General features: G+C 35.1%; 1 protein-coding gene across 2 annotated transcripts; it reads right to left on the bottom strand.

The window, feature by feature from the left end:
* Positions 1-1,731: 1,731 nt before the first annotated feature.
* On the bottom strand, positions 1,732-20,209 carry LOC106663701 (esterase E4-like). Of its 2 annotated transcripts, XM_014388747.2 has the most exons (10): positions 19,995-20,208; positions 17,488-17,637; positions 15,706-15,856; positions 15,462-15,647; positions 15,144-15,334; positions 12,900-13,065; positions 9,055-9,236; positions 8,846-8,996; positions 2,086-2,209; positions 1,732-2,033 (listed from the first exon to the last, which is right to left on the bottom strand). In XM_014388747.2, exons 1-10 carry the CDS (start codon positions 20,184-20,186, stop codon positions 1,850-1,852), a joined length of 1,677 nt encoding a protein of 558 aa, XP_014244233.1. In that variant the 5' UTR covers positions 20,187-20,208; the 3' UTR covers positions 1,732-1,849. The 2 variants fall into 2 exon arrangements, with proteins under 2 accessions (XP_014244233.1, XP_024082889.1); XM_024227121.1 differs by lacking the exons at positions 8,846-8,996; positions 9,055-9,236 and having other exon boundaries at positions 19,995-20,209.
* Between the last annotated feature and the right edge of the window lie 281 nt (positions 20,210-20,490).

Here is a 20,490-nt window from a genome sequence, read left to right as displayed (position 1 = left end):
TTTGAAATAGTTCACTTTTTACTTACTTCAAACGTTGACAGCTTATTCCATAAAGACTCCCATATCTCATAAAACGTCAATCAAATTTGTTACATTAATGGAAGCAATGGAATGAGCATTGAAAATCCTACGAGATTCGTGTTTTTATTTAACGTTAAGCCAACAAAATACAAAATTATTTACAAGATAAACTTTCATGCGTTTTCATAGTTTTTGTCTTAGATTTACACGAGATTTTCTTGATTTTGTACATAATGACAGATACAGCTTGCACAAAGTTTGCTCCTGGTGATAGTAAACATATGTACTGAATTTCTCTAAAGTCACAAGTTATTCTTTGTAATCTTTCAATTAATTAAGGTTTTTAGTTGTGATAAAAACCTTAAATGAAAGATATTAATTGGTCAGCGGACCACGAAAACTAGTGAATTCTTTGTAATTAAAAACTTAACCATTTCCATTTGAAAACGTCTACTAATGAAAGTAATACAAAGTAAACAAAACAGACTCTTCGGTACAAAATTGTATATAAGAAAACACAAAAAGCTTCTAAAATTTAAATTAAACGTTCAAAATGCTACCTACTCTGGCTTGCATTCTCAAAAGGAGTGAGCATTTTTAACATTTAATTGAATTTTTAGGAGTTTTTTGTTTTCACTTACTAAACGAAATAACACAGGCTTAATCCGTTAAAAACGACAAAAAAACAACGCCATTATATTTCAAAATTTACCAAAGACCATATTGAGAATTTAATTTAGTTAAATAATTAAATATTAAATAATTAATTAATCATTTAGTATTTACTATTGGTGAGATGATATTCTGATAGAACTGATGGGTGTTTGATCTCGTTTTCTGAAAAGTCAACTCTTAATGTCATTATGCTTGAAACCGTGATTAAATAGGAATTCAAGTTTTTTATCTTTGTAAACTATTAATAATACTTCAAAATTAAATTGAAAAAGATATATTCCTTAAAAACTCGACGAAGGGTCTGATTGTTTTCTTTCAAATTGGTCTTATAAGCAAAAAGCAAGATCTTCTGGTAAAAGTTTGTCTTCATTAGAGTCCAATATATGAAGATGGTAAAATGCGTCTGACAGACCAAAACATCGAAACTGGGAAATGTCCAAATTATAAGTTCATCGCCTGGCAGACCTCAATCAGAGGTCTCACGGGTGAAGTAACTGTTGATATGAAATTACCTAAATTGAGGCGCAATTGCTCAGTCTTAAGTCCTCAAAACTGCCATAGAATTTAGAATATTATTATCATTCACGTGGAACATATAGAACGTATGTTACTGTCTGACAACTATTATCTAGTCTATTTTATAACGAAGAACCCCGACTAATGTAAACAAATTTTAAAGTATGAGTAAACAAGGGCCCAATTGTTCGAAATATCTGCCAATTTTGAGCAAATTATTTTATCCAGTTAAGCGTAATAATAAAGAAATTGTACTTTGGAAAGGGTTTTGATCAAACAAAGGCGGACGTTTATCATATTTGACTTATTTCTTCCAGGCCTTACAAAAACATTTTTTATTAAAAATAATTTTCGTCGTTGGGGCTGTATCAATTTATGTTGATGTATTTTATCGTTACTGATAATTTATTACCAGGCACAGCGTATTTTGCATATATAATCAATAATTCTTGGAGCATGACTGTATGGCTACATTTGATAAATATTTAGGATTTTTAGTTTTGAAACAAAAAATTGAAATTGTGTTGAAATCTAGTAACTCCATATTTAAAAAGTGTTAATGTTGAATTGATATATGGGTTCATATTGATTTCTACATAACGTACGTTTTTATGTAAGGTTTATATTTTCGAAGTTTCTACAGTTCTGTGTGCCGGTGGACTTGGTTTTCGAGCATCCCGAGAGTCGCCCAAAACAGTTCGTCGCCCAGATCGTCAAAAGTGGCGAGATCGTTCTTCTCCGGGAGGCTGCCGTTGATGTTCAGCACGACCAGATTTGGCAGACTGGTCTTCACGTCGGGCCAGTCCCACGGCGTCGGCTTCCTGAAAGATCGCAAACTTAAATCGAGTCAACTTAAACGGTCGTGGTCCTTACGCGTCGGCGAAGCTCGCCCAAATGTTAGTCATAAATGGGATCATGTGTTGGTGTTCCGCATCCATGAATCCGGGAATCAAGTAAAGTTTCAACGTGTAGCCCAGATCGTCTCCGTGTCCAGCACCTGTAAAAACAATCCAAAGTTTAAACAAACTCAGTTTATCAACACAATCCCAGAATGAATATAAGCCAAAAAATGGTACTTTCTGTCCCTTGCATGTTGTCCTACTGCTACAACACGACGATCACTAGGTTTACTTCATTTTTAGTTGCAACACAGGCAATTTTTATTAAATTGTCAGTCTGCGAGGTAAAACACCTCACGGTTGGTCATTTCCGATCACATTAGTCCGCCTGTCTCCGCTGTTTTGGCTTTTCAAATGATGATGGTGGACATCTAGAACGTGGGGTTTTTATATTCCCAAGGGCTGCATCTTTCAGGTTTGTTGTAATTTCCTACTTTCCAAGTTTAGTTCCATTAACTCGATCCTTCTCTTAAGAAGGAGAAAGTCATTGAAGCATTTCCTTTCTCTTGGGTCTTTTTCTCCTGTAACCGAGGCTATGTTTCCATTGGCCAGTTGCTTTTCATTAGAAGATAATATGATTGGCTGTTTCTTCTTCCTCATTGCATAACCTACAAACTGGGTATTCATTGAATATACCAGTTATATGACGTCATCATTGAATATCCATGTTATATAGCATCTCAGATGCCATAGTTCATAGTCCTGTCAATTCTCTGAGCTTATCCCTTCCTAACTGAAGCAGTGAGGTTATTTTCCTGAGGGTTGTTTCCAAAAGGTTACTGTGTCTGCACCTCGAATTCATCTACTTCTCCTTCTGACGTTTTTATCCATTCTGTGGTAGAAGATTCTACCAGGCGTAGGTACAGGGCATCTATACGGTTTTGCAAATCCTCCTCTGGTCAGTATGACTACCTTTTCATTACCCAAAATTCATTTGTGCCCTGGTACTCGAGATATCGACAGGTGTTTCCCCAGGAGATTTTCGAGGCATTCACTGATTTTTGTGTGTCATGTGATTATTTTAATGTGCTAGTGCTTTTATGGCTCCTTGGCTATCTTATGAAGATTTTTTTTGTCAGTCTCATTTAAGGTTTTCTAACGCACGAGCGTTGAGAGCATGTATTTCAGCGTGGAAGATCGAGGTGTAATTTCCTAACGATTGTACAGAAAATGTGATCCGGTTCCTAAATTTGTTTTGAATACATCTGTATGCCATATGTATCTGATTTCCTTCTAATTTTGAAGCAGCTATTTATTTGTCCGAATCAACCTAATCAAAGAAAAGACTATCAACCAAAAAAGGAATTTACTTCATAGAGTGTTCCAAAGAATGTTTCCGGGATCATGTAGTCTATCTCCATTTCTAGGATTGTGTGTCTAATTTTATTAATTATTGTTGTGTACCCATTGTGTTCAGTCGATTTAGCTGGCCTATACCCTCGAGTAATGAATTACTACATATTTATTGCTGTCGACGATTTAACAGGGTTCACCTTCTTATTTCCGCTTAAAAGTGGTAATACAAAAACGATTGTTTTGCGTCTAACAATTTAATGTGGCCAAACTGGGTGGTCACACCCTTTTCCACTATAATGGAAACCAATAGCCAAAAATCGGGTCGTCGATGGCCGCAACGGTTTAGGCATTAACACAGCGCTCATCACTGTAAGGTAAAGCTCCGTGGTTAGAATCCAGTGGCCCTGCATTCTATCCCGACGTACTTACAGTTGTTTTTTGTTTTTTAAAACACCGGCACCCCGAGGGTTAAGTGATCTCTGCTGTTTCGAAACCTCGTAAAAAATCCATTATAAACAAAAATTGCAGATTATGAGGTGGTTGTCGCCCAGCTTCTAGTACTTATACTTAAGTGATTTGCACTGCGTGTATGATTGAGTCAATAGTAATTTTATACTACTACTACATCAGTAACTTTAAAAAAGAAATGAGCGCATTTAGTTTGGTTTTTCATTTTAGAAAGACCAAGGGCACCAGATTGACATTTTTTGCTTATTTGCAAACTGAAAGTGCTAAAATATGTAAAACAGTATCACTAAATAAAACAAAACTCCACGTAAAACAACAACAAAACGTAAAACTAAGTTTACAATTTAGTCAACAGTTGGAGAAATGCAAATCGGACCGACGATTTGAACACCCTTGGACCCCAAATAACTCATTCGGAAGGGCAGGAGAATATTTTAAAGCCCAGAACGGTCCCTACATTCCGCTTGTGAGATTTAACGATACCATTAGCGTCACAGGTAAAGAAAAAGTAAGGGCAACGGGATTTTATTGTCAGCGACAACATTAAAAAAAAAACAGCTCACAAAAACACTTGAACCTCACAGCGAAAAAGCGAATAGGTTGATTAATTAGGCCTAATGTTGCCACAGGCTGAAAGGTAACAGGAAAAGAAATGAAAAGTGTAAAGGCAAAAGAGAAAGAATCTGATTTAGAAAATATTGATAATTGTTTTAAAATATTTTCTAGAAAATTTATTACATTTTTTGCGCATTGTCCTGACAAATACATAAAGAATATGGCTTCAGTAGGTAAACCAAATTGTTTTTTTTTTTCAAATTATTATTAATTTATGACCGGGTTTTTAAACAAATTGAACAATGTTGGGTATTTAGTGACCGTTAGCGAATGATTATTTGGAGGTCGTGAGAAGTGTTTTCCGTGTAGATGTGTCATTCTTGTGAGTCGTGTTGAACAGGTCTTGAAGTCCAACACGACTCACAAGAATGACACATTTACACGGAAAACAAACCCTTTGAACCCTGAAGATGATCTCAATAAAGATCGAAACGTTGCATGATAAAGAAAATGTTTTTCTAAAACCTACGTCACACCAGACCGCACCTCACGATCTCCAAATAAAAATTGATAATTTTTTGTAATTCAACTGACTAGGAGATAGGGGTAAATGTGGTGGCGACTTTGGAGTTCAAACGGAATTCTATAAATCCCATTGTAAGTTTTGTCTGAGGTATTGTTCACCAGATTTTGAACTCATTAAGGATCCATTTTTGAATCTATCCTTTTTATGCGGCAAGGTGCTAAACAATACGGTTCAGGGACTAGAGAATTCATATTGGCTTCTCTTTTGACCAATATATAAGCTCTCCCGTTGCCTCTGTTGCTCAAATGCCCAGGGACCAATATAGTCCCTAACATATCTTCAGTCCCTGACGAGTTACGATTTTTTGTTAGTTTTTCTGAGGAAAGGTTGCCTTTCAAGAGACAAACACTACTACTATCATCTGAAATAATATTCAGTTAAAAACCTTAACTAATACTCAAATTTGAATTGGCAAAGTGTGGCTTTTTGAATAATTAGGTATGCCCTCATGTTTAATCCGAAAGATGGTCGAACTTCAAGAAAGGTTCATATGTTGTAAGTTTTCAAACGGTATAAGAATATCCGTAGCCATTCCTGATTGTAGTAGACTTACTGTATCAATTGTTGAAAAACATACATGAGATCAACGATCATGGCTTAGGTGACGGTGGGAATAGAAAACTGATGGTCATTGCACTCTCTTCAACGCTTCTCCCTTTGACATAAGTATACGTTGGAAGCTGTTGCTAATAATACCTGTTCTATTACCCAAAAAAAAAAATCGCGCTATCTTTCGGACACCCGGTATAATAATAAAATATAATCCATTAGAGTTCGTGGTCCGATTGACCAATTAACTTTTTTTCTATTAATTAAATTATTATTATTTAATTGAGATAAAAAAGTCAGTGTCACGAACGGGATTCGAACCCACGACCTTCGTCTAAATACGCCGCTGCTCTACCACTTCCGCTGTGGTGACTTCGATCCCTTCGGACACCAACTCGCCACCTCAACTCACCTTTGGAATTTTCCCTCCTTTTTGCCATTTTTCAAATGTCGTGTAATATATTCGATTCTGGGCGACAAATGAAATGGCCACGGAGAGCTTTAGTGAAGGTCGATTGTTCAAATAACTATCTTTCAATTAATTAATTTTTACGTAAGGTATTGGTTGACACAACATTTGAAAAATGTCAAAAAGGAGGGAAAATACGAAAGGTGGGTTGAGATGGGAAGTTAGTGTCCGAGTGGATGGAAGTCAGAGTTGGGCGTAATCGATTAATTTTCTAAATCACAATTAACGATTGATTAATTAATTGTCAAACTATGCACGATTAAAAAGTTAATCGTTAATCGAACTTTCGATTAATGATTAATCCGATTAATAATTATTCAAACTTTCTATTAATAATTAAATTAATAATTACTCCGATTAAACGATTAATTTATTGATTAATAGCACCGCGTTTGGACTCATATTATCTTTGACAGCAAAACAGTACAACATTCGCCACGTAAAGGCTAGATCGTTAAACATTTACGATCTCTATGGTTAATCATGATTAAATATAAATCGTTTTTCTAGATAAACCATTAATAGTTTGGTGTTTTAATAATAATAATAATAATAATAATAATAATAATAATAATAATAGGCAAAGGCTCAACCTTTCGAGTGATTTACAGGAGTTACTGGGTCCCCAGTGTTTCTTTCGAAGAGCACTTTTCAGCTTTCTCAAATTTATTGGAATTTATAATGAGATTTAGGCCTTTTCCCAAATTGTTATACCATTGAATGCCTGCTAATGTTTGAATAAAAGTTGTGCGTGCAAGATTTCTTTTTTCAGAGGTTTTTGAGGCTGCCGGAGCGGAAAAATGAAATGGAAGAAAATACAAATTGCGGGGGAATAAACTGCAATGCCCAAAATCGCAATTTAAATAAGAAAAATAGCTCCCTCCAAAACAAAAAAAAAAGAAGATAAAGATAAAGAAATGTTATTGTGTTTTGTTTCTTATTATTGTTATGTAGAATTAGTTTATGTATCATATTTGAACGGAAGAATAAAAGGATAAGGATGAGCCAATACTCATGCTGAGACTGTTGCTAGTCTGACTCCATTATTATTGTTATTATTAGCCATACAAGCCTACGGGGAATTTTTAAATTATGGAACAAAATTCACAATTCTAATTAAAAAAAGAAACAGAAATAAATTTTATAATTTTATTAAATTTTATGCAATTTAAAATGGGAATTTTGTATGCATTTGGCCTTCCGAATTAAGAATTTTAAAAAGAAAAATTAAAGCTTGGATGGCAATAGGATAAATAAGATTACGAGTGAATGTTTGGAGTCAGAGCTTTATAGCACTCAGAAGAGATATAACTAACCTAACATAGAAGGTTTGGATGTTAGGGCGTGAAATGACCTTAGCCGTTAAAACGCCCTTAAAAATTAATAATAATAATAATATAATAATAATAAATAATACTTTATTCGTCATACAATGCACGACTAAATATTATTCATTTGATTGACAGAGTTGGGCGTAATCGATTAATTTTTTTGATCACTATTAACGATTAATTTAATTAATCTCAAATATGATTAACGATTAGCGGTTAATCGTTAATCGAGCTGCTGATGATTAAAGTAATCGTTAAACGTTAATCAAATTTGAGATTAGAATTTGCCCAACTCTGATCGAAGTCACCATAGCTGAAGTGGTAGAGCAGCGTATTTAGCCGAAGGTCGTGGGTTCGAATCCCGCTCGTGAAGCTGACTTTTTTATCTCAACCAATACCTTACATAAAGATTAATTAATAAAATATAATATGTAGTATTTAGTGACCGTTAGTGAATGATTATTTAGAGATCGTGAGATGCGGTCTGGTGTGTGTAGGTTGAGAAAAACATTTTCTTTATCGTGCCAATGTTTCAATATTTATTGAAATCATCTTCAGGACCTGGGAATTATAAACATTTTCTAAATTATACAAATACATATAACATATGAACATGAACTTACACAATGATGTACAGAATATAGAAATTTTAGGTTTAATCAAAGTATTTGTACTCACCCAAGTCTGTTTTCTGAGTAGATGTGTGACTGTTGTATGTCGTGTTGAGTTTGTAAAGTTTGATTTTCAAGGAGGTGAGAAGGAATTATGAATAGAAATTCATTTTTTTACGAGGAGTCGTCTTCATTGAGGTGAAAGGGATCGACAGTGGAAAAGAGGGGGTAATGGTTTGTCGTTAGGGCCTGAAGATGATCTCAATAAAGTTCGAAACGTAGCACGATAAAATGTTTTTCTGAAACCTACATCACACCAGACCGCATCTGACGATCTCTAAATAATTATAAAATATAATATAAAATAATATTATATTTTATTTATAATAAATATAACATATAAAATACATATAAATTCATATTTCGTAAAAGTCATTTGGTACCCATAAGACAAGGCGATTCAAATGTAACAAACATTTTGTATTCGTTCTCCATATTCGCGATATATTGCAAGTTTTATGGATAAAACCTCGATGGAATCTATTTAACATTATCTTCGTAATGTTTTAGCCGAGTTTTAGTGTTTTTTGAGTAAAAATATTGATTTTTCTCGGCTTGAAAGATAATCGACCCTCACAATTTCGCCTCTACCGGCAATTTCTCCTCAAACAATAATATCCTGTCGGATCTAAGCGCATTTCTCAAATTACGTGCCGGTCGTCATTTCTAAATGATTTATCGCTCCTTCCCGGCCGAGTTGATCTACTTTAAATATGTCGAATTGATCCGTTTGTAGTTGTTATTTTCTTCTAATTTGTTGTTATTTTCTTCGAATTTATAAAGATGGAAAAATTACAAAATAAACTCACCTTCGTATATCGAAGAATTCATAAATATGTTCGCGATGTGGCCCTTTCCGATGTAGTTGAACCGATAAACGTACACAGGCGACGTGTAAAACTGGGCGTGCATTTTGGCAGATTTGTCGATTCCGCCGAGGTACATCCTATCGCTGATCATCTAAAAAGCAAGCCCGATTTAATTTACATTCAAAAGCTGGTCCATTTCAAAAACCCACCCTCACAAAATGTTTCCAGTTCCCTTTTATTGCCTCGGCGCCGAAATAATGCTCTTTAATTTTCTGGCTAACTAGGGAAAGTTTGCTTTTCGATACCGTGTAATTAAAGTCGAGGAGGCTGGGCAAAACTTCGTCCCAACGGTTATGGAGTTCTTTAATCGCTTCCTCGTCCCCCATGATATCTATTAAAATAACAATACACAAAATTTATCAATATTTTGTCCTTAACTGTATTTTTTGAAACAAAGGACAAAATTGTTTTACGTAAAGTAACAATAAAAAATTAGTGAGAATATGAAGAAAAAAAACACTATTTACATTTTAAAATTTATAATTATATTATGGAAACATTGTAAACCTATTTTTAATTAATGTTCAACAATTTCAGTTTTTTTAAACAGATAATAAATAATTCATAGGTACACTAAAGTAATTCTTGACAGGCATGAGAGCTTAACGTTCAACAATCCATTGTCTGTCAAGGACTAGGGGTCAAAAATATTTTACAATGCTTTTTCCAAATCTATTTAGAAATCGTGAGATGCGGTCTGGTGTGATGGAGGTTTCAGAAAAACATTTTCTTTATCGTGCCAATGTTTCGATCTTTATTGGGATCATCTTCAGGGTCTGGGATTTACCAACATTGTTTACATATTACAATTACATTTTGGATGTGAAAAAGTGAATTTATATAATGCAAAATATATTTTATATATTCAATCGAAGTATTTCTACTCACTCAAAGTGTTTGTCTTCTGTGTAATTGTGTCATTCTTGCGAGTCGTGTCGAGAGTGCCAGTGAGATTTTGGTATTTTGTGTTTATATACGTTGGATTTTGAAGGGGTGGGGAAGGATGTCGGTATAGAAAAGACATAAGGCGTCGGCTTCTTTGAGGTGAAAGGAGCCGACGAAGGGAAAAGATGTGTTGGTAATGGTTCGACCTTTATGTTTTTGTGGTGGAAGGATTCATGAAACCTACTTCACACCAGACCGCATCTCACGATTTCTAAATAAATATCGATTAACGGTCACTAATCACCACACACGCTTTTTCCAAACTTAACTCAAATAAAATTCGGAAGACTGCCAGGATTGGAACAGATTCGATTGCTCGGCAAGTACTGTCTAACAACTAGTCCACTGGGGCAGTAAGAATAGACTATATGCTGTAAAAACACTTTTGGGCTGAAACATGTATGCGTTTCATGTGCTGATAAATGTTTGATGTCCATGGTATTGAAAGGTAAGGAACCCTTCAAAATCAATGAAGCTCTACGAATGATTTTGGACATTAAAGAACGGTTTGGTGTCGTCAAGTACCGTCAATACAGTTTCCCTATCCATAATAGGAATAAGAAAATATAAGAAAATTATTAAAACATCAATCCCGTAACAACCATCATCAGAAACGGCATACAGGAATTAAGAAGGACTTGTAGGAGTACATAGCTGACTGACATGACGACTTATGCAGGACCACAAAAATAAAAGGTCAGTTGGCAAAAAGCAGTTGCATAGAACGAGAAGATAACTATCAGATTCTCAAAACCTCTAGTGTCAGAGGAAGGAACCTAAGGAAAAGAAAGGAGTGTATCAAAAACTTAAAACTCAACCGTTAAAGCGATATGAGCATACCTTACTATAGAAGAAGTAAACTGCTTTGATTATTGTAAGTAGGATAAAATTGAAGTGTCTCATCCATTGGAGCCATATAGAGAGCGAGTAGGAACGCCATCCAATATGATTGAACGTGGCAGTTACTCTAGAAGCCTCCTGTGCCTTTTTTTTTTTTTTTTTTTAATTAACTAGGTTGTTCTTCTCTACATGATGTCTCTTTTGGGTTAAATGTATTGGGAATTCATCCATTATAACTCTTTTATATTAGGAGAATAGTTATAAAAATATAGTAATAAAAGATGTCTGCGAGTGAACTGATCAAAACTTGATCATTTTATCGGGTCCATCGATGCAAGAAAAATAAATACATCATCGCTCTACTTGACTAAACGGCACGTATTCGTAAATATGTCTGATACGATTATGTATCGCAATAGCGACAGAACGTTTTGCTTTGGCTTGACCAATAATATGATTGTCCAATTCACTGACAATTTCACGAGGCGTCATTTCAGACATATTAAAATCCTTAAGACTTTGAAGAGAGTTCTTCAAAGTTAAAATTATGGTTGGTATAAATAGAAATATCACTGGCTATATTTAACGCTTTCTCTGTAATATCTCGTGCGCTCATTTTTGTATTTTTTTTAACAGGGTACGCGCAGCTGCTTGTGCATAGGCAACCAATAGCGGTTAAATCATTTTCTGGATGGATGACATCTCCATTACCTGTAATAATCAATGAGCTGTTTTCATCAGCGACAGCTAAAAGCGCTTCAAGTTTTCTCAGTATACGATCAGTACGCCAATCTTTAGCTAGTTCAACAGCGGCTTTCGTTATGTGTTCTTGGTGAAGTTTTAGTTTTCGTTCAAAAAGTTCAAACAATGTAAATGCATCAGTAGTATCGTCAGCGAAGCCCGCGATGACTTTAAATTATAAACGCGGTGTCCTTTACGGACATTGGCTTTCATGACGGTATAACCAATCGTCGACTGTCCATCACCACCACTTGGCCATTATGGCCAACACTTACGATTGTAGTCATGAGTTAGTCCTTGATTATTTTAATCTTAGCTGAGCAGCATAGACAATGCTAGACAGAATAGATATTACAACCCTGTCTGATATAGACTTCAATGACTTATCTACATAAATTTTTCTGGATAGATCCTTTAATCCATTATGATGGCTTGTTATTTAAGCTATGGAGTTCATACCGGTTCACTTTCCTAAACCGATATTGTAAAGACAAGCCATTTCTTTCCTATTTATCCTATTAGATCCAGTGTTCCCTCAAGGAAATATGCTAATTACTCTACAAGATTTAGCTGAACTTGCACTGCATAGCAGTTCTTAACTATTACTTATACCAATCTTCCCGACAATGTTGATTCTTTTTCTACCACCTGCGCCCTTCAAGCCCCTAGAAATCTGGTTAAATGAACAACTCTAAATAGGAACAATTAATTAAGGTTTTTAGTTGGCATAAAAAGTCAGTGGCACGAGCGGGATTCGAACCCACGATCTTCGGCTAGATACGCCGCTGCTCTACCACTTGAGCTATCGTGACCTCGATCCACTCGGACACCAACTTTCCATCTCAACCCCACCTTTTGTATTTTCCCTCCTTTTTGCCATTTTTCTGGAGGGAAAATTCAATAGGTGGGGTTGAGATGGGAAGTTGGTGTCCGAGGGGATCGAGTTCACGATAGCTCAAGTGGTAGAGTAGCGGTGTATCATGCCGAAGATCGTGGGTTCGAATCCCGCTCGTGACACACTTTTTTATCTCAACTAAAAAGGTTAATTAATTGTAAGATATTACTTGGTCAAGCGGACCACGAAACTAGTGAATCTAAACAGGAAGTTTGAAATATAGTTTCAGTCATAATCCAAAAATCTCCCTTTTATTTAATTCAAAAACTATTCAATTATTCATAAAATTCACATGGAACCCACGGCTAAAACGAACGGCCGTAAAGTCAGATACCAAAACTGAATAGACTATTAAAATAAAGGTCGCTGACATTATCAAGTAGGTAAAGATACTGTATCATTGCCTAAATGTCGATCTACTGATTTGAACTGTACAGGCAGCAAAGATTTTAAAAAATCCAATTCTTTGCCAAGTCTAGGTCACAACATGCCAGGTCAAATACGTTGTTCCGTGAAACTTTACATGTTACAAGTTTAAAAAATCACTATTGATTGTTTGTATTGTTATGTTACCTGCTCCTGGGTAGAGCCCTTCATCTTTGTCGAAACTAATTAGCCAAGGCACGTCGTTGGCTTTTCGGTTCAAAATTATGTCGACGGGAGGCTCATCAATAAATGCAGTCGGAACTTGTGGCTCTACTGTCGGACCAAATGGCGTGAAAGGATAGAAGAGCCAAGGCTTAAAAAAACAAAGGTCAGTTTTATAACTATTATTAGAACTATTAATTTAAACATATCTTGTATAATAATATAAAGTGGTATGTTTCTCCTTCTCAACGCTGACAATTTGTAAATTCGACTTTATTATTTAGACAGAGTCAGGCTCAAATCACTACCGGTTTTATCAATGTTGATTTTATGTTCAGGTGAAATGAATTGTAAGCATCTTTAGAGGGGCAAATTGAACAACGAGAGAAAATCAGTCTGTAATTGAGATCTGCTATCTCACCGAGTGGAATTTCAGATATGTCCAAAGTTCTTCTTCAAAAGTTTAATACGTAACTTTGGTCATTAAGGTCAGCGTTAATGGGAGTAATGTATGTAGAGAGGGTGTGTTTCCACTCTAAAAACAAGGTAGATAAGGAATCACCTCAATAGGGAAACATCCCCTTGTAATGTTTACTCAACACTTATTGCCCCTTTAAAACAAATTAAATTTTAAACTCAAATTTTATTTTCTAAACTCAATTTTTTTATTAATATTGACTTTAAACAGAATATAAACAAAAGCTTTGATTCTCAAAAACAAAATATGTCTTGATATAAAAAAACCGTAGACAGACTGGGAAATTTGAACGGTAAATCTCCATCTGTAGTAATACAAAAATTAAATATTAAAATACCCGCCGCAAATGTAACTTGCCCCTTTGTTATTTTTTAAGATATCCTTAAGCTTGACGCTCATTGGACTCACATGCGTATTTTGAAATTGTATATTCTTAAAAATATTTCATTCTATGCAGTTATAGAATATAATACTTGATATATTATAATTAAAAGAGTACATTTTAACGAAAAGATCTAATTATTGAGCCCTAAAACTGCCGAGCGGAGTTGGAGATTCACGTTTGCGTTAATTAATAAATGAAAAAATGAACCGTTTTTTCTTAATTAAAATCTGTAATACAATCTCATACTCCAAATTGAATATATTTTTAAAACGTTTAGCCATAATGAAAAATACACGTAACTTTCATCTCGCTCAGTTATTAATAAAAACGCTTACTATTTACAAGAAAATTAAAGTTTTAATTAGTTCATAAAAATAACAATGTTAGCCGGTTAATATTACAACATTTTATAGGATGGCAGTTTATGACGTTCATAAATTAACTAAAACAGGTAAATATCGTGGCAATATTAAAATAAATATACTGCACAGCATCTAGTGACTCTCCGAGGTAAGTATAAACTCACTGTCACATGACTATATCTTAGGGTCCCTGGTGTTTTAATTGCCTCGAAAATTATCAGAAAACTGGGTTACCAAGAGGTTTGGATAGCCAAAGAAGTAGAATTTTTTATATGTATTTGGATATTATACTTACGTGTTTAATTATTTTGCCACAAATAGTTTTTGTGATAAACGCAAATAAAAAAAATTCAATTTTTTTCCGCCGTATATGCATTTGTTTTTAATAGAACGACTCTGCGGAGTCGACTGGCAAAATAATTAAGCTCAAAACTTCGTAGTTTTTGAGATAAACGCAAACAAAAAAATTCCTTTTTTCCGAAGTATTTTAATATTGATCACTGTAAAGTGAAGTTGATGAATTTTATTTTATTTTATTTTTATTTTTTAATCCCCACGGTTCAAGGACGGTTAGGTGATGGAACGAACAGTAACACCGTAGTCAGTATACTGTATTACAATGTCAACTTCAAATTTGTACAGGAAGGTATTGGGATTATTTGGGATAAGCAGGTTAAAACGTTGTAGGTGTTTTTCAACTGTTTCTCTCATCAAGGAAAGGAGATTAATTGAACTGAGGAGATGATGAGTACTGGTTTGTTGGATTTCGCGATAATTTTTTCCAGGTTGGGGGTAGTTCTTAGAATAGGTACAAATAGGTTGGTTTGACATGGGCACGCTGTAGGAATGGTTTGGGACGGTTAGCGAGGATTTATTTGGCGGAGGGTGTTTTGCTGTGGTTGTCATGACTGACTCATGAAGGTGGATATTTTACAAGGATGTTTAATTAAGTCAAAATGATAAGCAAAAATATTAAAATAATTGTAAAATTTGACAATTCATACCATGAATTCTTTCACTTGAGAAACGATCTTTTTTGCAGGTCTTTTTCTCAGACATTTGATCAATGTGTAGGAGTCAGTCGTGGGACATCCGAGGTTCCCCGCAATTCTTTTTGTTTTCTCCTTAGCATTTTCAGTCTGCGCCCAAGGACAGAGAGCAGAGCCGCTCATGGAAATCGCACGATGGAAATAACCTTTAGATCATTGATGAATAGACAATGTTAATGACCTGATCAGACATTGATAGTACTCGATGTTTTAAAATGTTTTTTATAGACAAGATCCTCCTATTCAATTCAGGTTTTAAATAACAATAATCACCTCGACTTTTTGGTGACAAGAGGTGATAGTGGACGCTGGCTGCCCCTGCTGACATGCCCGCTAAGGTGATACGAGTAGGGTCACCTCCGAACGACGGTATGTTCCTATGGACCCATTTCAGAGCCAGCAATTGATCTTTCAAGCCCATGTTTCCGGGAACCACGTCGTCTTCTGTGCTCAGGAAACCTGTAAACAAATTCGTTTGTATTTCGAACCAGGTCAAAAGGTCTAACGGGGGATGCACCCAGTGGCCCGAGCCTGTAATTGACAGTTACGAGGATGACATCGTGATCGAGCAAAAACTCCGCCCCTACAAAGTTGCCTGAGCCGAACGTGAACGCACCCCCGTGCAGCATTACGATGGTGCTCAACCTTCCGCCAGGCACGTCGGGAACCTGTAATCATCATCACGAGCATGAAATCGATCGGAGATCCGCCATATACTATTTCGCTAGGAAAGAAAACCATTTTTCTCAATAAAAACTATTTAAAACAGTCTATGATTGAACATTTGACGGTTGGCCTTCATATTTCATAAAGGATTTTTTAAACTGATCTAAATGAAAAATATTAATTAAGTCCATTCTTATTTAAATCAAATACTAAAGATTGATGTACAAACATGATATATTTGATAAAATCTGGTTTTAGGAATAGTTACAAACTAGTATTTTTAAATGTTGTAGATTGGCTGGTTGTGATTATCGAGCAAATAATATGGCGTATAGCAAAAATGACTTTTTTTCAACAAATACTTAACTTCTTACTCAAAATAAAACACATCATTATAATTCCATCCAAAGTCATTAGCTATCTTTCAGCTATTTGATGGAACACTACTACCATGCTCTTTGAATTGAATGTCCGGGATGGACCAACATTTTAACTGCTCTAAAACTTCTCTTGAACGAAGTAAGTCATGGACCGAAACAATTAATATTCTGAAAGAGTCAGTACTATGAGGCGGGCGTAGATGGCGTTCAATTCCATAAAAAACGTATTAATTTTTGACTTCTGTGTATGGGAAGTTTGTGACCTTGGTAATCCTCTTACTAGAATAGATCGTTTTAGCTGTTAACCGAAGTCGTAGCCAAAGCTCGGAACTCTGAACTATGAACTCATAGTACATTAATCAAAAACAAACAAAATTTAGTCAAGACTTTGTCCTCAAGGATATTTCTAAACCTCACTGTCACCGTACTTAGTCAAAATACGTACATGCGGTCTACACCTTTTTCCTTTACAGTTTTAACAATATCACGAGATACATCAGTGACTTTATGTTTTTAGTATAATAAGAATGTCTTAATAAGACGTGAAATTGGTAAGAAACAGTCATCTTATTTTTAAAATTAATTCTAGATGTAGATCAGAGGTTTGATTCCTATCCGTTGGTGATCTACCTCTAGAATTAAATAATTATTCAGAAATCGTGAGATGCGGTCTGGTGTTATGTAGGTTTCAGAAAAACATTTTCTTTATCGTGCCAATGTTTCGATCTTTATTGAGATCATCTTCAGGGCCTGGGATTTACAAACATTGTTTACATTTAACAAATACATTTAGGATGTGGAAAAGTGAATTTATACAATGCAAAATATATTTTTTATATTCAATCAAAGTATTTCAATGTTTATAAAACATAGGCCCTGAAGATGATCTCAATAAAGATCAAAACGTTGGCACGATAAAGAAAATGTTTTTCTGAAACCTACATCACACCAGACCGCATCTCACGATTTCTGAATAATTATCGATTAACGGTCACTAATCACAACACATTTCCAGAATTAAAAACTGGTGGTTGGATACTATATCCTCACTGACAAAATTAATCAAACTAAGTTTTTATTAAACCAGTCTAATCTTTATAAACAAGCTTAGATAGTTCCCTCAAACAGATTATTGATTATTAAATTGAATCAACATATATTCCCGTTCTTTGAATTTTCCATATTGTTAAAACAGGCATTTTTTGATACACCATATTATTTGAAAACAGAATCAATTTGAAATTTGCAATTACCTCAGGTGTGTAAACGTTCAAATAAAGGCAATCCTCAGAACCTTCAATCGGTTCTGCAGATTTGTAGTGTGGATGGCTGTACTGCATGCACACGTCCGAAAAAGCGGTAGCGTCGTACACACCGATCCAGCTTGACGCCATCACCGGCTCCTGGAAATTTTCACAAACGACTAAATAATCTAGTATTTGCGGTGAATCCAAAACGATCGGAATTTGTATTTCTTCATAAAGTAACACATCGTAATCAAAAATCAAACTTTAAAGCGTTTATCAATTTTTCACGACTTCTTATTCAAGAATCGAGTTTGCGATTGATCCAGTCTCCATTGATATGTGTAGTGTATAATAAAAAGGATAAAAATATCTGGAAGTATGTGAAAAAGGCATTGCCCTGGAAAATAATCTACCATCTAACCTAAAAAGCTTTATCTAATCTGAAATGGTATAAAATGGGTAAAATATCACAAAAAATTGCTTGCTTTTCTTCTCAACAAATATTAGTAAATAAGCTTTAGGTAAGGTATTTTGGTTGAGATAAAAACGTCAGTGTCACGAACGAGATTCGAACCCACGACCTTCGGCTAAATACGCTGCTGCTCTACCACTTCCGCTGTGGTGACTTCGATCCACTCGGACACCAACTTCCCACCTCAACTCACCTTTCGAATTTTCCCTCCTTTTTGCCTTTTTTCAAATGTCGTGTAATCTATTCGATTCTCGGCGACAAATGAAATGGCCACGGAGAGCTTTAGTGAAGATATACTTCATTTAACTTATTAAATTCATTAGATTTCGTGGTTCGATTGTTCAAATAACTATCTTTCAATTAATTAATCTTTACGAAAGGTACTGGTTGAGATAAAAAAAGTAAGTTGGTGTCCGAATGGATCGAAGTCACCATAGATGACCCTCTCCCGCTCGGGCCACTGACTATTTTATCTCAACCAATACCTTACATAAAGATTAATTAATTGAAAGATGTTATTTGATCAATTGGACCACGAAATCTAATGAATTGAGTAAATAAGGTAAACTTTATTTATTACTTTTGCCTCCCTGAGCCTTTGTTTCTTCAACCCTTTCACCATTGAACTAAGGAGAATCGAATCTATATAAAAACAAACGGAAGTACCGGATCGGGTGTTTTTTGCATAAGTCAAAAAAAATGAGCAACCAAACTCATTAGGGAAGTACACTTCTGTCTTTCAAGCAGAAATACACGCTTTCAATTCTTGTGCCCCAGAAAATCTTAACACTGACAATAAAATCCTCATAAGATCAGACAGTCAAACATGTAAAAAATCACATCAAAACTAGTCCGTGAATGCATCCAAAATCTCAAAACCTGGGAGAACACAACAAATAACCTGATGATATCTTGGGTGTCAGGACCAAAGGAACTTTGGGTAACACATTGGCCAGAGGAAGATCTGCAAAACGAGAATAGATCCAAATAAAAAGAGAAGTGGATAAACTCCAAGGCGCTAAACAATCCTCAACAAGACTATTTTCCGGTCACTGTCATCTAAGAAAACATATACAGAGGACATATCCGATGATGATCCCATTTGTAGATTTTCCTCGGACAATTACGACTAAAACGTTTGCATAGCCTTAGCATTTTATCCTTAAGATTTAACTTAAGAAATTCATCAACTTTTACCCACCACAGGAGGGGCGTCATAACTAGCCTGGGGGCGTCATCAAGTCATCTATAATGTGAAGTGTTCTACATGATTTTTCTCGAGAGAAACTTCCCTAGATGCAAGTGAGGCAGTAAGTAATTTTTTTTAAATTTTGACTGAAAATATTTTAGCTTGATATCACAGTTTAGTCAGTATCATTAGAAAAGATAAATATTATTTAAATAATATCATCATCATCAATCATTTCATTAGCTAATTCTTTGTCTTTAATGGTTCAGTTTTGAAGTTTGTTCTTTCAGATTTGTATTTTTCATTCTTTGAAGGTAGCTAAACCATAATAAGAAATTAGGTTGTTCAACACTTTTGCTTTGGAAAATATTTTTCTCGTTTATCCGGCAGAATCCAAACGTTGTGTAAATAAGTTTTATAATTGAGTAAATACAATAGGATTAAGAATTTTCATTTGAAAACCTTCCTGAAAATTGCGGGCCCTACAGCAAATATAAACTTAATGAAAATTCCCTCCGGTGTTTTCCTGCTTCACAACCTAAGCCATTAATTCTAGTTTATTTCGGAATAGGCCGGAAACTGCTACCAATTTGAAAGAAAAAAATCAATTAAATCTTTGAAATGTTAATTATGATTTTCGTAGTGAGAAAAATACAACAAAATATCGTGCATTTTAGGCGAAACTATTCCGTCCAAGTAGATAAGATATTGCGAAAGACCCATAAATATTTTGTTACATAACAGGAGAACGTACAACGAGCCGGTCGATTTGCTTATTTCGGAATCTCACCGAGGTATATTCGTCAATTAAAGATTTCGAAAGGATAATAAGAAAGGAAATTGGCAAAATACCTTGAACCTGTGATCGCCCAACGGCGGCTTAGCGTACGGGACCCCTTGAAAGGCGTAAACCGTCCGGTTGCCGTGCGTTGCGAACTCGCGTCCTCTCAGGACTCCCTGGTCGACGGTCACTTGAACCATCGACAGGCATAACGTAAAGTCCACGACTAAGGCCAATAAAGGAATAACATTTGCGGAAATCATCGTGAAACTAACCGAACAGGAATGCCGCCGGTCATTTATAGACCGAGATAAAGAAGACAATGAGTAATAAATCTATTATGCTGTTTTTTGCTAATTGTATGTGGAAGTATCGACCAAGTATATATGCTTTTAATCTTTTAATAGGCTTTTACAAGGATGACTGCCTTGTCAGCTTTGGTAATTACTAAATTCCTGTTGTTCTATGCACATTTAATTGTTAAAAAATACGTTTGTCAAGATGAGATTTTTTTAATATGTTTATATTTGATATTCCTTATGAAGTTGGCAGCTTCCGCAGTTCTCG

Source organism: Cimex lectularius, unplaced genomic scaffold, assembly GCF_000648675.2.
Source record: "Cimex lectularius strain Harlan isolate CLEC.00 unplaced genomic scaffold, Clec_2.1 scaffold204, whole genome shotgun sequence".
Taxonomy (NCBI): domain Eukaryota; kingdom Metazoa; phylum Arthropoda; class Insecta; order Hemiptera; family Cimicidae; genus Cimex; species Cimex lectularius.
Note: the sequence above shows the minus strand (reverse complement) of the source record. Positions and strands in the feature narration are given on the sequence as shown.

Excerpts from the sequence above, each read along its gene's own strand:
- LOC106663701 (XM_014388747.2), bottom strand. The coding sequence starts at position 20,186 with ATGATTTCCGCAAATGTTATTCCTTTATTGGCCTTAGTCGTGGACTTT. Across the intron at positions 15,648-15,705 it reads TTACAGGCTCGGGCCACTGG|GTTTCCTGAGCACAGAAGAC; the intron begins GTGCATCCCCCG and ends ATTTGTTTACAG. Across the intron at positions 15,335-15,461 it reads CTTGTCACCAAAAAGTCGAG|GTTATTTCCATCGTGCGATT; the intron begins GTGATTATTGTT and ends AATGATCTAAAG.